Source organism: Vespa mandarinia, chromosome 8 (genome assembly GCF_050613455.1).
Source record: "Vespa mandarinia isolate Hongniang chromosome 8, ASM5061345v1, whole genome shotgun sequence".
Taxonomy (NCBI): Eukaryota; Metazoa; Arthropoda; class Insecta; order Hymenoptera; family Vespidae; genus Vespa; species Vespa mandarinia.
The window spans coordinates 4772052-4787464 of NC_140817.1; the positions used below are offsets into that span (position 1 = coordinate 4772052).

General features: G+C 30.7%; 2 protein-coding genes across 6 annotated transcripts in view; one reads left to right on the forward strand and one right to left on the reverse strand.

Moving 5' to 3' along the window:
- Positions 1–1753: 1753 nt before the first annotated feature.
- CycB3 (cyclin B3) lies at positions 1754–6490 on the reverse strand. Of its 2 annotated transcripts, XM_085658496.1 has the most exons (8): positions 6352–6489; positions 5126–5256; positions 4103–4363; positions 3709–4035; positions 3089–3586; positions 2801–2956; positions 2438–2718; positions 1754–2243 (listed from the first exon to the last, which is right to left on the reverse strand). In XM_085658496.1, the coding sequence occupies exons 3-8, from the start codon at positions 4319–4321 to the stop codon at positions 2192–2194; spliced, it is 1533 nt and encodes a 510-aa protein (XP_085514622.1). In that variant the 5' UTR covers positions 4322–4363; positions 5126–5256; positions 6352–6489; the 3' UTR covers positions 1754–2191. The 2 variants fall into 2 exon arrangements, with proteins under 2 accessions (XP_085514622.1, XP_035739335.1); XM_035883442.2 differs by lacking the exon at positions 5126–5256 and having other exon boundaries at positions 6352–6490.
- Positions 6458–15413, forward strand: part of Pex1 (peroxisomal biogenesis factor 1) — a 70908-nt gene continuing 61952 nt past the window's right edge. For 2 of the 4 annotated variants that reach the window (XM_035883310.2, XM_035883256.2), the window contains exons 1-15: positions 6458–6597; positions 6916–7131; positions 7230–7344; positions 7423–8401; positions 8463–8677; positions 8773–8929; positions 9020–9182; positions 9292–9451; positions 9535–9857; positions 9934–9998; positions 10078–10137; positions 10202–10388; positions 10453–10626; positions 11917–12029; positions 12102–12180. In XM_035883310.2, the coding sequence (XP_035739203.2) occupies positions 6508–6597; positions 6916–7131; positions 7230–7344; positions 7423–8401; positions 8463–8677; positions 8773–8929; positions 9020–9182; positions 9292–9451; positions 9535–9857; positions 9934–9998; positions 10078–10137; positions 10202–10388; positions 10453–10626; positions 11917–12029; positions 12102–12174 (3090 nt within the window). In that variant the 5' untranslated portion in view covers positions 6458–6507 and the 3' untranslated portion in view covers positions 12175–12180. The other 2 variants (XM_035883274.2, XM_085658495.1) reach the window with 2 other exon arrangements.

Consider the following 15413-nt stretch of genomic DNA (forward strand, 5'->3'; position numbering starts at 1 on the left):
TCCAGAAGAAGTAATAATATCATAAAAGTATCTATTTTTATCTCAAGAGTATGTTATTACATATTTATTAAAATTGTTAGAATAAAAATAATTTATAATGAAAAAGAGAACTTCTAAACGTTATTAAACATTCTTTGTAAATTATTATAATTTCAAATTTGTTATATATATATATAATACATATATATAATATAATATAAATATATACATATATATATCTATATATATATATGTATGTATATATATATATATATATATTAAGGATTGACTAACAATAATTAATCGAAAGCATGACGTTATAATATTAGATTGAGAAAGCATTTACATGAATATTATGTATGTTAAATTTTATATTTTAATTTTAATTTAACATATACTCGTGCAGTTTATCAATAAACTCAATAAAATAACAAAATCATCACATGGTTTTATTATTTATAATGGTCGACACACTTATAAAATCATAGTCACTTACATATTTTATAGTTAGAAAATATATATTTACACCACCTAATTTCAATAAATCTCATAACTGCACATTACCAGATCCTTCATTAGTTTTTACTTTTAAAAATTTTTTCTAGTTTTGACCTATCCCTTACGAGCATATGTACATATTGGTTACAGTAATCAGTATGTACAATTATATATGCGAATTTGACATACATTTAGCAAAAAATCTTCCATTGCTAATACGCAATATAATTTGAATTTTTGTTAGTATACAAGTTATATTGCTATACAGAAATAATTTTGCGATATGTGCAATTAACACGCAAAATTTGTAACTTGTTCAAAATGTTGATATCACAGGTGGTATTTTATGTAATTACAGTATTATTTTATAAAAAAAAGTTTGAATGTAAGTGTAATTATAATTTTTAATATATTAGAATTAATTTTGTATTGTAATAATTTTCAATATATTATAATTAATTTTGTTTTGTTATGCTTTGGAATGCTTCATTAGCTGGATATACAAGATTAGTCACATATTATATATATATATAATAAATTAATTTGTATACAAACATTGACATATTGTAAAAACTGTATTCAATTTGACGGTATATATCTGAATATGAATAAAATATATAAGAGTAGGAGAATATAATAATTTATTTAATTGTTTCTCTTTGTATATCATTGTGAAATTTGTTTTTTTTTTCTATTGTGAAAACATTCATCATTTGTAAAAATCTGATTTCACAATATTTTGTTAAACATTACAACGAGTATACCATAATATTTTTTCGTTTTTTTTTTTCTGAAACTTTTAAAAATAAAAAACGTGCTGTAAATTTTTTCTTATCTATAATATTTATCAAATTCAGTCATTATACATCTAAAAAATAAAATACTATGGAATCGTTGCGCACATCCTGTACAAACAGTGGAAATTTGATAAATATTTGTTCACCAACATTCTGTTACTTTTATCAGTCTATATAAGATGAAATAATGCATAACAATGCGCCACACTTTTAATACACTAAGAGCATTCTGACATATTTTAAGAATACTACATAATTTTTTAACGTAGTATTATATGTGTACATATAAATTTATATAAAAGTAATTCATAAATTTCAGAAATGTAATAAATGGCCTGTTGTAGTACAGTATATATCATGCAAAGGAAAAAAAAAAAAAAAAAAAAAAAAAGAAAGAAAAAAGAAAAAAAAAACAAAAAAGAAATATAATAAAATGTATTACATCTCAATCTTTTCATATTTTAAATACTTTCAAATCATTACTTCTAAGTACAAAAGTGTGACGCTAAAATATATTTTGTTAACAAAAATCGTAAAATAGATCATAGTATAGAGCAATAGAGAAAATATTGATATGTATAAATAATAATAATAAAAAAAAAAAGAAGATGAATAACTAAGTATTGTATACACTTTTTGAAGGTGGTTATGCAAAGCTCTAATTGAGCTTCAATGTCATTCAATATACTTCATCTAAATATTTTACGACAGTAATTACAATTACTCGAAAATATTTTCATTTTTCTTATTCATTAAACAAACTGTGCTTATCCGTGTATCACGATCTGCATATTGATGCTTGTTTGTTTTTATCGAATCTTAGTTTATACATAGATTAACCAATAATAATAGTAAAATCTATGCATTAAAATAATTACACAAGCATCTATCTACATTTAAACTCTTATTTAATGTATTTAAATATCTAAAGTATCTTTTAACGGCAGTTTTGCTACTTCGAAGAATATCCTAAAAAGTATAAGTAACGTTTAATTTACTAAGTAGATCTTTTGTTTTTATATATTTGTATATATAAAAACGAAGATATATATATATATATATATATATATATATATATATATATATATTCTTGCATATTTTAAAAGAATCTTATAAAATAATATTAAATAATATAATTCATAGTATTAAAAGTATCTACTTACTTGTGACTGTATTTATTGTAAATTGTTACTAATGCTTCTTTATGTTTTCTATGTAATCCTTCATTTAAAACGCGAACAATATCTCTTATATCATCAACTTTATAACCACTGTAATATTCTAAAGTTGGAGTCCATCCACCTAAATCTTTCATTTGAAGTGCAAGAAGAAGAGCAGATGCTGCCATTTTACTATCACTATATCTAATAGTTGAATAATCCATTAATGAATATTCTAAGATATATCGAGCCAGAGTTAACGTTGGCATTGATACTTTTGCACACTACATGTAAATAAAATTCTTATTAATATATGATTGATCATTATAAAAAAGTAATCTCAATTATAAAATAAATAATATATACCCTAGCATATCGCCTAAGAAATCTATACGAAAGAGGTATACCCAAATCAAAATCTATTACTTTCAAAACACTTATTTCCATTTTGATAAGATCTCTCTGTGTATAAGCACCATCACATATATACAAGAAATCTTCAACCATTGGAGGTATCCTTTCCTAATTAAAGAAATGTACACAAAAATTATATTGATATATGTGAAATATTATAATTATATTTCAAAACAATGAAAAAGAAAAATATTTGGGAATTATAAATTTTGATTTATGTATAAAACAAATATTACTTACATCATATTTACTGGCTATAAAAAGACTCGAAGCACCTAATAGTTGCAGAGTTTCTGTACCAACTGTGACTTTTGTTAAATAGAGATCAACTAATTTCACAGCCAAATATAAAGTTTCATGGTTAAGTTCAAAAGATTCTTGTACTTCAACCATCCAATCTACTAACAGAGATCGCATCCAACGCGAAAGACACACTTGTTTGTCCATATAATCTCCAATAGGGAATAAACATTCTCTTTCCTTTAAATAATTAAAAATGTCCGTAGCATACTGTGATACTTGGAAAGGATCTAACCAATTTTCTGCATCAAAATCCCATTGAACACCTTCAGGCATTATTCTTTCAGGTACAGCATCTAAATTATTAGTAACACATATTTTTTCTTCTTTTCTACCTGTTGTAGTATCGTCAATTTTTATTTCTTTCGTTTCTTTTTTTTCATTTTTCTCATTTTTTTCATTTTTCTCACTTTTTTCATTTTTTCCATTTTTTTCAGCCTAAATATATATTTATTTTAAACTTACACATACAGTTATATCTATATATTATTTAGAATACAATTTATTATTAATTTATTATATGCATATTAAAGTTATAATTATTATTAATAGATGCTTACCTTGTTATTTTCTCTCTCAGTTTTTTTTATACTATTATCCGATACATCTTCCAATGCACTCATATACAACGAATTATCTCCAGATTTTTCTGAGTCTATGCTACGTCTAACAGTTTCAGTATTATTAGTTTTCAACTTGTCATCTTCTTGCTTAATTGCTTTAATACGTTGTATTGGCTTTGGCTTTATTACTACATCTGTTTTTGGAACTATTTTCTCTGCTACTTTATTTGAATTAATTTGAAGAAGTGTTTTGGTTTTTGTAGCAATCTTCTTAACTACTTTCTTTGGTTCTTGTTGTTGAGTTCCAAATGGTTTTCCAATAGCCTAAAAAAAAAGAATAATAAAACAATTTGCACTTTAAAAAGATTCCTATTAAATATAAAACATTTACATTTGTAATATTTCCCAAAGCAGATCTTTTAACGGTTTTATCCTTCAGTGGTGATGCATCTGCTTTTCTTTTAGAACGAAGATCTTTGTTTAAAATTGGTTGTTTGAGCAATGCATTATTGATAAGTATATTCTGACTTCGTGTAGAAATTCCTTTTCTTAACTGTATAGTAGCTCCATTTGATCTAGCTTGTCCAATTGGTAATTTAGGTGGTACCATTTTTTTTAATACAATTTAACTTAAAAATTTTTTTACTAATTTCTAGAAAAATAAAAGAAAAGAAAAAGAAAAAACAAGTAGTATAAAGATTTGGACTAATTGATAACACACGCGCGCATGCTCGCACAAACACACACACACAGTCTTTCAAATACTTGTAAATTTGCACCAAACCTAAAAAAGAATTTTTAAATTTCATATGTAAGTATCAGCAATAAATTATCACACAAAAAATATTGTCGATTATAATTTCGGTATTTGTATTTTATAATTACACGTTTTTTTTTCTTCGGAAATGTTCACACAAGCAAAGAGAATAGTGCATCTATGAAATGAATAGTTATACATGCAACGTATTTTATATTATTTCTTTAAATCAGATTTTCTTATTAATAAATAATAATAAAAGTCAAATGATTTTTTTCTTCGATGTACTAAAAGATTGCATTAGTTTTTGTGATAAATTGATCGTACAATTTAATTTTTTCAGAGTTAGTAATAAACTTCGATAGTACAAAAATGAATGAAGTCGGAAAACGCGGGAATAAAAGGAACAATTATATTTCACGATATATCCAAGGATATTAACATTCTATTAAATTTATAAATCACTGAGAATACATTTTATTCGAGTACTTTATCAGTAAATTATAATATAAAGTAAAGAAAATTGAAACTTTTAGAAACAATCACAGAAGCCACCATTTCGTCCACAGAAAACATTCGACGCTTAGAGTATAAATGAATATAGTTATTTTCGTTGAAAGATAATGTTGAGGTTAAAAGTACATAGGAAAAATTTACCTCAGAAAATAATTATTTGTGAATATATATAATGCTTGAAAATGGATGAACTTTCACATTTATAAATTTTCTATTCGACCAGAACGTTACTACAAGACCCATTCGTTTCTATAGAGCAACTGAAGTTGACGCTGCTTCAAAACAGTTCAAAATATCACGGTTAGTACATGCATACGTTAGGATTGGTTATTCTATATTTTAGAAAGCCTATCAAAATGAGAGTTTTCTGCTCGACGCGCCATCTATCAAAGAAAAGCAAATTCTTAATTTCTTCGAATTAAACAAACTTTTCTTTCTCTTTCTATTTCTTTGCATTATCTACGACCATTTTTTTAGTTTATCGCTTTCTTATTATAAATTTTATTATAAATCGTGTGAATCTAGTTCTTAAAATGTTCATTTAAACGAATGCTTGATAATTATAACTTTTTTAATAAGGATAAAAGAAAGAATATTAGTAAGTTATACAATTATATAGTTATATATATTTAGTGTTATAGTTCTATAAAGCATCCGAGAAATTATTTGAATTACATACATCGTTCCTACATTTGTTTTTTCTTTTTTTATCGAGAACGTAATTGAACATCCTGAAGAAAAGTGTGAAATCGAAAAATTGAAGAAATACTTTATAAAATCAAAGATTAGAAAAAATAATTGTTGAAAAGTGCTATTAATATTTTGTTTACATTACAGATATTCAAAGTTCATGCTTTAACGTAACTTTTTTTAACAGTATAACTTTTCTCTATTATCTGACGTTTATGTCTACAGCATTTCAAGGTTGGTGACCTTGTTATGCGAAAGTACAACGAAAGAGAGAAAAAAAAACGAGAAAAAAGAAAAGTAGTCGATACCATACAAATTTGAAATTCTATTGAAAATAACTAAGAATACATATATACATCGTCGCTCCATATGCATTTTTTATGCACTCTAATAATAATGCCTCAATGCATTCAGGACGCACGTTCGCGATATAAGCAAATGAATGAGAGATTCGGTAACGCGTCGTTTTTTCATATATACTCTTCGTTACAATCTAATTTTTCTTTTTATTCACCTTTGATCTTAGATTTATTCGTACGTCACAAAAGTTACCGATCGCGTTAAGAAACGACTTATACATATATAGAACGTAGTGTTTATCCGTTAAGTTTCTTAACCTAAAAATCACCATTATCGAAAGTTTGTAATAAAAATTTATTATTTATATGCATACATACGTGAAATTTAATTTTTCTTTGATGCATAGAACGCCACAGTGCAAGGAAAATAACTTGTAATTGTTAGTTGTTTTTTCGACGCTGCTGTTATATCCTCGCGCATTTTGTTATGCGACTCCAAACGTTACTTTGTAACACGTATCGAGCATCGACAAAATGCAAGAACGATTTTTAGTGCGTTATATTAAAGTCGATAACTGTTTCGCCTATGTCTCGGATATTTGGCTACGTAGGCAAGGAACGAAGGTTAGTGTCTTCTATCTTTCTTGTTTTTTTTTATTACGCTAAATCATCTTACACTACCATACAGGCGACTATATCAAGTGGCATAAATAGAGAGGTACAAATTCTAAAAATTATAACCGATTGAAATTACAGTTATTATCTTTTTCGTCGTTATCGCTAGATGACAGGACTGTCGTTTTCTACATTTCTTATCTTATCGACTGTACGACGTCGATAATGTTATTTCTTTTGTTACAAATTAATTAGATATATTTAAAAATAATTTTTGTTTGTTTTTTTTTTTTGTTTTATTATAATTATTGTTATTATTTCTCGCAGAATAACGTAATTGCGCTGTTACACAAAGATGCGACTTATTTTTTATCATGTAGTCCGAAACAAATTACCGACGGATCATTATACCTTGCTAGGCCCTTTGCGAAAGCTTTGAATATAGAGGACGGTGATGAGGTATTTGTACATTTCGTAAAATATGCGCCATCTTTGACAAGTGTAACGGTCGTTCCTCAAACGAATGAAGATCGTGAGATATTGGTAAAATTTTTACGATGATTATTACTAATTATATAATTAATGTTACTTACTAAACGATCGTAGAATATGAATATTTTTTTTTTATGTTCCTATTACAGGAACTTCAAGTCGATAGAATTCAATCGACTTTGTTAAATAAAATTCAAATAGTAGCGAAAGATCAGCCTATAGTAATTTGGATCTCGAAATTTTCAACTATCGTTCTAACTACAGGCAAGTGATTTTTCGATTTATTATAATTAATTAAACTTTATCATGTTCTTTTGATTTTGTATTTGAAATCGATTACAGAAATGCTCGAACCAAATTTTCCCTATGGAAAATTGGAACAATTTACGGAACTTCACGTGACCAATGCGATTAAAAATACTGTAAAGGAACAAATAGAATCTAATGAACTCAATAATATCGGTAGATTCAATTTTCGTGATATGTTAAAAGAAATACCAACTTTTTCGAAAATTTGCAATAATAATGGAGTCGATAAAAATTATAGATCGCTTCAAAATTATCGACAACGACGTAATCAATCTGTCATCTATCGAGTTCACTTCCTTCCGAAATTTGGCTCGTTTGATGGGTCCAATCCATTCGACGTTATTTTGAGATCTCCTTATCACGTTTTTGTACCGCGTTGTCACGTACCAAAAGACGTGCGCTACACAAATGATGGTATAATTTGTAAAATGAAGAAAGTACCGGAAGAACAAGTAAACGTCAATACACAAAGTACAAATTTTTTGAAAAATATAAAATCGCCAATTTCGAGTTTATCTTTCGAATTAACGGTGAAACTTTTCGTATTGGAGGACATATTGGATCGATGCTCAAATAATATAGATAAAATTCATTTCAAGCTCGATTTTGTTCACAGTAATATTTATATTTCTGAGAGCGTAAAAATTGGATTGCGTTTAAGAATTGGTGGGAAAGTCGTATTAACAGCGATCGATGTTGAAAAAAATTTGATTCCTTTGACAATAGAAATTTTTCCTACGATTCAAACGACGTCCTTGCAAAGCATCAAAGATTTTCTTACGAGTTATTCTATTCATGAGAAAATCTTATTAAATTCATGCGCTCCCATTATCCTCGATAACGGTAATAGATGTATCGTTAAATTTTTACCAGAGAAGTGTACTCATTCTTTTCTCGACGCAACATTATTAAAAACTATTACGATTCATCTTAAATCAAAATTAGATTTAAATGATTTATTAACGGTGAAACATGATGTAGAGGATACTTTTTACAAGAAAATTTTTACGAGGTATGTAAATTACTTTGTATATCTCCTTACATCTGTCTAATGATGATATTATATATTACAGATATTTAGAAAATATTCTTTCGGAGTGCCAAATCACCCTTGATCTTAGTTTACGATTAAATGCACCAATGAATCTCGAGTATGATAGAGAAAATATTTTAATATGCGGTGAGATCGGTTCAGGAAAATCAACGTTATGTAAAATATTGATGAAAAGATTGCAAAAATCGCCATATTTTGTATATACTCATGTGATTGATTGCATATCGTTGAAAGGTATTATATCACTACAAATAATTTTACTTATTTCGATGATGGTAATGTTATTTTTGAACATAGACTGAATATAGATTTTTATATTTTACATATAGGAAAAAAAGTAGAAATGTTACAAAAGATTGTATGTGCCGTGATGTCTCAATGTATTTATCATCAACCATCAATATTATTTTTAGAAGATATCGATAGTATTACTATGGTATCATCAAATAACGAAGAAAATACTCCTGACTTCGTTAATGCAGCTAGGTATTTTATAATGAAATTTTATTTATACTAGGTATTGAAGCTTAATTATTTACAAAAATTTTGTACTATGCTTTTATGAAAATGTGTTAGGATTACTGATATGATCATCAACACCGTAATGCAATGTCAAGAATCACATTACGTGTCGATCGTAGCTACTTGCGTTGACATGAATAAAATTGGTAAAAAAATGAGACCATCCAAAGGATTGAACTTTTTCAGAACGGTTCTATCAATACCGAACCTTCAAAAGGTAAATCAATTCTCCGTTTCATTGACATTTTAAAACATTAAAATTATTCGTGTGTGAAAATTCGTGTCATCGATCTAGAGTATACGTTCGTTAATTTGTCTCACCTCAGGCGGATAGAATCGATATTTTGCAATTAATGCTTGAGGACAAGTTGTACGTGCCTGGCAACGTGAATTGGGATTACTATGGTAACAAGACGGAGGGATGGATGGTACAAGATCTCGTTGATGTGGCGGATAAGGCGACGTTTGCCGCTTGGAAACGTTGTGGTAATAAATCTCGAACGTTTATGTGGGTTGCATTGAAAAAGATGGTTTAATGAATGACAATGAATTTAATCGTTTCTAATCAGCAAAAGAAGATATCAAACCACCGATCGTTATCACAGAGAACGATATTTCGACCGTGTTGAATAATTATAAACCGTTGTCTCTGCAAGGTGTTCAATTATATAAAGGATCTGATCACACATGGTCAGACATCGGAGGATTAGTTAAAATTAAAGAATCCTTGACAGAAATTTTACATTGGCCATTAAAGTATCCTGAAATATTTAAAAATGCTCCGATCAAGCTTCAAAGTGGAGTTTTGTTGTATGGTATGCCAGGTACAGGGAAGACTTTGTTAGGCAAAGCGATAGCTAGTGAATGTGGTGTGAATTTAATTAGTGTGAAGGTAATATTAATATAAAAAATATTTATTATGCTTATTATATTAATGAATATTATATTTTATCATTCATTTCGATTAGGGTCCTGAATTGTTATCCAAGTACATTGGTGTGAGTGAAGAATCAGTAAGAAATATTTTTGAAAGGTATGTTATATGATGAAAATATAAAATAAAAAAAATTAATCAGTCATTATGTGTAATATAAAAAATTATATATTTTTAGGGCTCATCGTGCAAAACCATGTGTTCTTTTCTTCGATGAATTCGACAGTCTTGCTCCAAGGTAGATTATTTGAAATGTAATGATTCATTCCAAATACTATAATGATATTTAATATTTTCTACAGACGTGGACACGATAGTACAGGTGTAACGGATAGAGTTGTGAATCAATTGTTGACCCAACTCGATGGTATAGAAGATAGAGAAGGAGTTGCTGTAGTAGCTGCAACGTCTAGACCAGATTTATTAGATCCAGCTCTTTTAAGACCCGGTCGTTTAGATAAATCTTTATATTGTCCATTACCAAATGAGGTGCGATATTCTATCATTTCAGTCAATGATATTCCAACATCAATTTTTACATTTATTTTATTAGTTGGAGAGAGAAGAGATACTGCATATTCTCTGTAAATCCCAGAACATAGATATAATGGAATTAGATTTGAAAGAAATCGCATGCACTTCTGTTGGATTAACCGGTGCCGATTTGAATGCGATAATTACCCAAGCTAAATTGGCTGCCTTCGAAGATGCTGTACAAATCATACCGGTAAATAATGCAAATATCTTGGTTATAATATTTGTTAGTTCTTTTTTCTTTTTTTTTGTTTTTTGTTTTTTTTTTTTTTTTATTGTTTTTTTTTTTAACGGACTACACGGTACTTTATTTTTGCTTTTCAAACGAATGATATAAGATTTAATTGAAACCTTTGTGTCCTGTCAAAACAGGACACTTCTCTAACGATCCCTCTCGAGCCGTTTCGCCAATAATGAAAAGCATTTTCTGTGTGAATGAAGGGAGATTCACTGAGAATCATTTGTAGGGAACTTCCGAAGTAAGATAGTGCGTAATGACGATAATATCGTTAGGTCTGTATCTTACATAGACGCATATACATATAAGATATAAACGAAGGACACATCTACTATATCGCACCATTACTAACATCAGTGCCGCCATCGTCGTGCTTGCTAGAGAGGTAGTGTGATATAACTGAGGAGAAACGTAGAGAGCAAGGTTTATTAGCACAGGCCGAGAGAGTACGGGACCATCCCTCGATCTCGCTCCACTTCATCTTGGCCTACGCCTCGCTGAACGTCGAGGGGGTTATTATCTTATGCGTTATAATGATACACGACTTAGAACCATGCACCACCCTGTCGTTTCTGCAGGATCGAAAAGCAGTCAAATCGTTCCAGGGCTTATCGGGATCGTTCGTTAACGTTGAACGTGTTTTCCAACAATGAGATTGGCTTCGATTATCGATTATCGTTTGTTTTGACGTGTCCATTGAATAAAATGTCTTGTCGATCGATAGAAATATTTTTTTTTTTTTTTTAACAGATATAACATTTTCGAAGGAAAATATATAGATAGATGACAGTTTTGTAAAGATTGTGTATATAACATGACAAAAGAATCGAAATGAATGAATTGAAATAAAACGAAGAAATTTGCGACATTTTGGAAGACGTTCGCATAGGACACCGTGAAGGTGTTCCACATGATAGGAAATTATTAATTAACTTCCTTCGTCGAAAACAAAGTTACGACGGTACTTACCTACCGGAAGAACACCGGTTATCCAAACTGTTCGTCTAATTAGCAAGTGAGTTTCCTAAACGCGTCGCGATTTGAGAGTAGCCTTGCACACAGATAAGCTTTATAATGCGTATAGGTAGATATACGTTATCGTGTATCTATGTAAGTAATATAGAAATCAACGAAATAGACATATATAATGTATAAGATTAAGACCTACAGTTCTCGAAGTTGTTTTCTTCTTGAAGAAAATTTATTATTGCCTCAATTTCTATGATAATTCTTTTTATACGACAGGAAGAGGAACTTCAACCTAAGGATATCAAAGTAACTCAAACACATCTCGTTGAGTCTGTACAATCAATTCAACCGTCTCTGTCTTCCACGGAAATGGAGAAGTATATAAGGATGTAAGTTATTAATATAGACTATTCAATATTTTCCCAATATTAATAGACATTTTTTACATTTTATTATCATAGTTATATGAGATTCTCAAAGGGTGACACTTTTGTCGAGGATATATTGAAGAATCAAAAGGCAACATTTGCGTGAAATAAGGTAAACTCTATAAATTATATTTATATGGTCAAGAACATATATCAATAAAACATGTTCATATTTAGAATGAACTTCACATGTCCAAATAATATCTGACACAATTATCGAATATACATATTTATTAATGAATAATGGATACGCGAAAATATGAGAAATTTTGATGTTTCTTCTTTGAAATTTCATTACGATAGAAATATCCGAATTATTCCGACAAACGGTCGACAGCTTTTAATCGTTTGGTAGGTATCCAGGGCTCATCTTTTCCTCGTTTTAACCGAGTATACATATAAGCATAATCCGGATGGCTGCGTTTCTCGCGAAGGAGTAACGCCTCCTCTTCCTTTTCCTCCTTCCACATCATTTTGCTCGCCCTCTCTGGAAGAGTACGTTAAACGGCAGGTAGTAGTAACGCGAAAGGGGGTTGAGTATAGCGGCTCGGCAACTTTTCGTATTAATAATCAGTATAATAATTAGTATTTTCACGCGCGACTTAGCAGGAAACACGGAAAAGACGAGAGAGAGAGAGAGAGAAAGAGAGAGAGAGAAGCTGGGCAAGTTAGCGGCGCGAGCCTAGTCGCGCGCTTGAACTTTGGGGAATCTTGATTTTAAGTTCGGGCGAAGGAGAGGCGCATATTTCACCGACGCTAATGTCCCGCCAGATAAACTACAATATTAGCTGCCTTCGCCCGTGATTTAATTTAACTTTAGCCCGGCGCGACATCCGCCTCTGGCTTTCGGCTCTTGCCACCTTCTCTTTCTCTCTCTCTCTCTCTCTCTCTCTCTCTCTCTCTCTCTGTCTCTCTCTTCTAGATCTAACTCTACTCTTGGCCGAGACGATGAAAACGACTAAGTAAAGCGTAGACGATATCGCTTGGAGCTTTCCACCGACACTCCAATCTCGTCCTTACGAGCCTACAAGCTTTCAGGATTAGAACGTTCGTACGAGACGTGTTGTTTCTTGTACCTAAAAGAATGATAAACCGGATCATAAAAAATTACAGATATCAATTCTGATAAAGTCGATTGAATTATATTTTTATTATTATTATTATTATTTATTACTATTACTATTACTACTACTATTACTATTATTATTCTCTTAATCTCTTATATATGTACGTTTTATTTCAATTTGTAAATATCGTTATAATTATTGAAATAACCAGAGGATTTGGATCGGGAGAAACGTTTGAACGAAATTATTGGATTTCACTTTATCCCTTTATTTTTTCTTCTTTCTTTTTGATCCATTGTCTCCTTTCAAATAGTAGAATCAATTGTTACAAACGAAGTATGACAATGAGAATATAAGAATAAAAAGGAGAATAACGGAAAGAATACATTCGCGTAAATGCGTAATGCACTTCTTCAATATTTCTCCCGAACTACTACAAGAGGGAAAAGCATAGAACGGTTGAAACGCAGTTGGTGTTCGCGTTCGTTCGCGTATTTATCTAGGTCTCCGGTAATCGAGTTATCGTTCTCTTACCGCTGCTTTCTTTTCATTCGATTCAACCAGCGCGAAGAGGAATTGTCGATACTTTTGTGGAGGGTTACGAGCGGGGGTGGTGGATGAGACTACTCTCTCCGAATGCAATTTATCACGGAAACTTTCGGACCTTTACGTTCTCTACCCCTTCGTCCGTTTCTTCATATTTGCGGACGGCTATCGGCCATCCTATGATTTTTCTCCCTTAATGTTTTTATCGACACTTTTCTATTTCTTTTAGATAGGCCAAGGCTTAACTTATCGTTGAAGTTCTATCTTCAAAGTCTGATTGTTCTTTTAGTTAAATATTTTATGTAACAGAGAATTATTTAGGTACTACAGGTATTTAGATACTTTTAATCTCTCTCTCTCTCTCTCTCTCTCTCTCTCTCTCTCTCTCTCTCTCTCTTTCGCATGAAACACTTTAATCTCGAAAAAATAATATACTTTTGTTATATGACATCGGCCGGTTGTATAATAGATATAATACGTAAACGTTACCGTCCGATAAAAGTTAATAATAAAAAATCGGATTAGGATTAATACATTATTTCGTTCGAGTTGAGTGAAGATAATAGAAATAATATTCTATATATTTTTCCAAGGTATTCGTAATAATGATTTTTAAATTATATCTACAACTAAACGGAGAACTCATCGTCTGTTCGAGAAAAATAGAGAATGCATCTGAATCGATTTCGGAAGACATTTTAAATGCCACGTTCGCGAGAATTTCTAATTTTTCACACGGACGGGGCGGTAAATTCGCGAGCGAATTTTCGCACGGTGCTCGCCAACAGGATCGCAGCGAAACGACGTGGACAGATCGATGAATCGGTAGCGTCGAAGTTTTGCGCGTTCGTTCGATGAGTGGGGGATATGAAGGGAGGAGAGAAAGGAAAGCCGTGCTGCGAGACGTTCAATGTGACGTTTCAATCTGCCATTCTATCATTGACAATTTTGCGCAAACGGGATCGCGGTGCAAGCTCGACGAGGCGTGCTTTCGGCTCACATTGGCGTTAAATAAGAGTAACTCAGCCGCACCGGGACGCTTCGACATAATTGCCTGTGAAATCACTAGATGGATTTTCGAGCTTCCTTGTTTCTCTTCCAATCCACCTCTCTCTCTCTCTTTCTCTCTTCCTTTTTACCCTCTCATGTTATAAGTCCTGCCTTGTTTCTTCTCTCCTTTTTCTTTCTTTACCGAACGACGCTACGATGCGAGACTCGATCCAATAAACTAACGTAATTCTATTGCCGGCGTCGTCATCATTCGAGTTATCTGTCTGTGAAAATTCAACGAAAGTTGTACGGTCAACGAGCCGACGAATACGATGGATAATGAAATAATGAATATATCTACATCAATGCCGATCGATTATCTTTTCTTTTTAAGATATCTTATAAGAGAAAAGGAAAGACAGAGAGAGAGAGAGACTTTTACAAGTTAAAGAAAATTATTATCCGAAACAGGTATTTACTTAACATGGGAAATTTATATTTAATTTAATTCTTTATTTTCTATGCTAAATAAACGAAAAGATAAGCGAAATAGAAAGCCGATAGGGACGATCGTTTTGTGGACAAAGCGATATCACGCAAGGGAAGGACTCTTTCTCTCTCAATCTTTTTCTCTCTCTCTCTCTCTCTCTCTCTTTCTCTCTTTCTCTCTATATGTCTATTTCATTTTCTTACCTCGAAAACGTGCATTTCCAAATGCAAACCTTGAGATAAAGAGAAACTA

Bases quoted from the DNA above. Each gene is read 5' to 3' on its own strand.
- CycB3 (XM_035883442.2), bottom strand. From the start codon at position 4,321: ATGGTACCACCTAAATTACCAATTGGACAAGCTAGATCAAATGGAGCT. The intron at 4,036-4,102 runs GTAAATGTTTTA...CTTTTTTTTTAG, and splicing joins CTTTGGGAAATATTACAAAT to GCTATTGGAAAACCATTTGG. The intron at 2,719-2,800 runs GTATATATTATT...ATTTACATGTAG, and splicing joins TTCTTAGGCGATATGCTAGG to TGTGCAAAAGTATCAATGCC.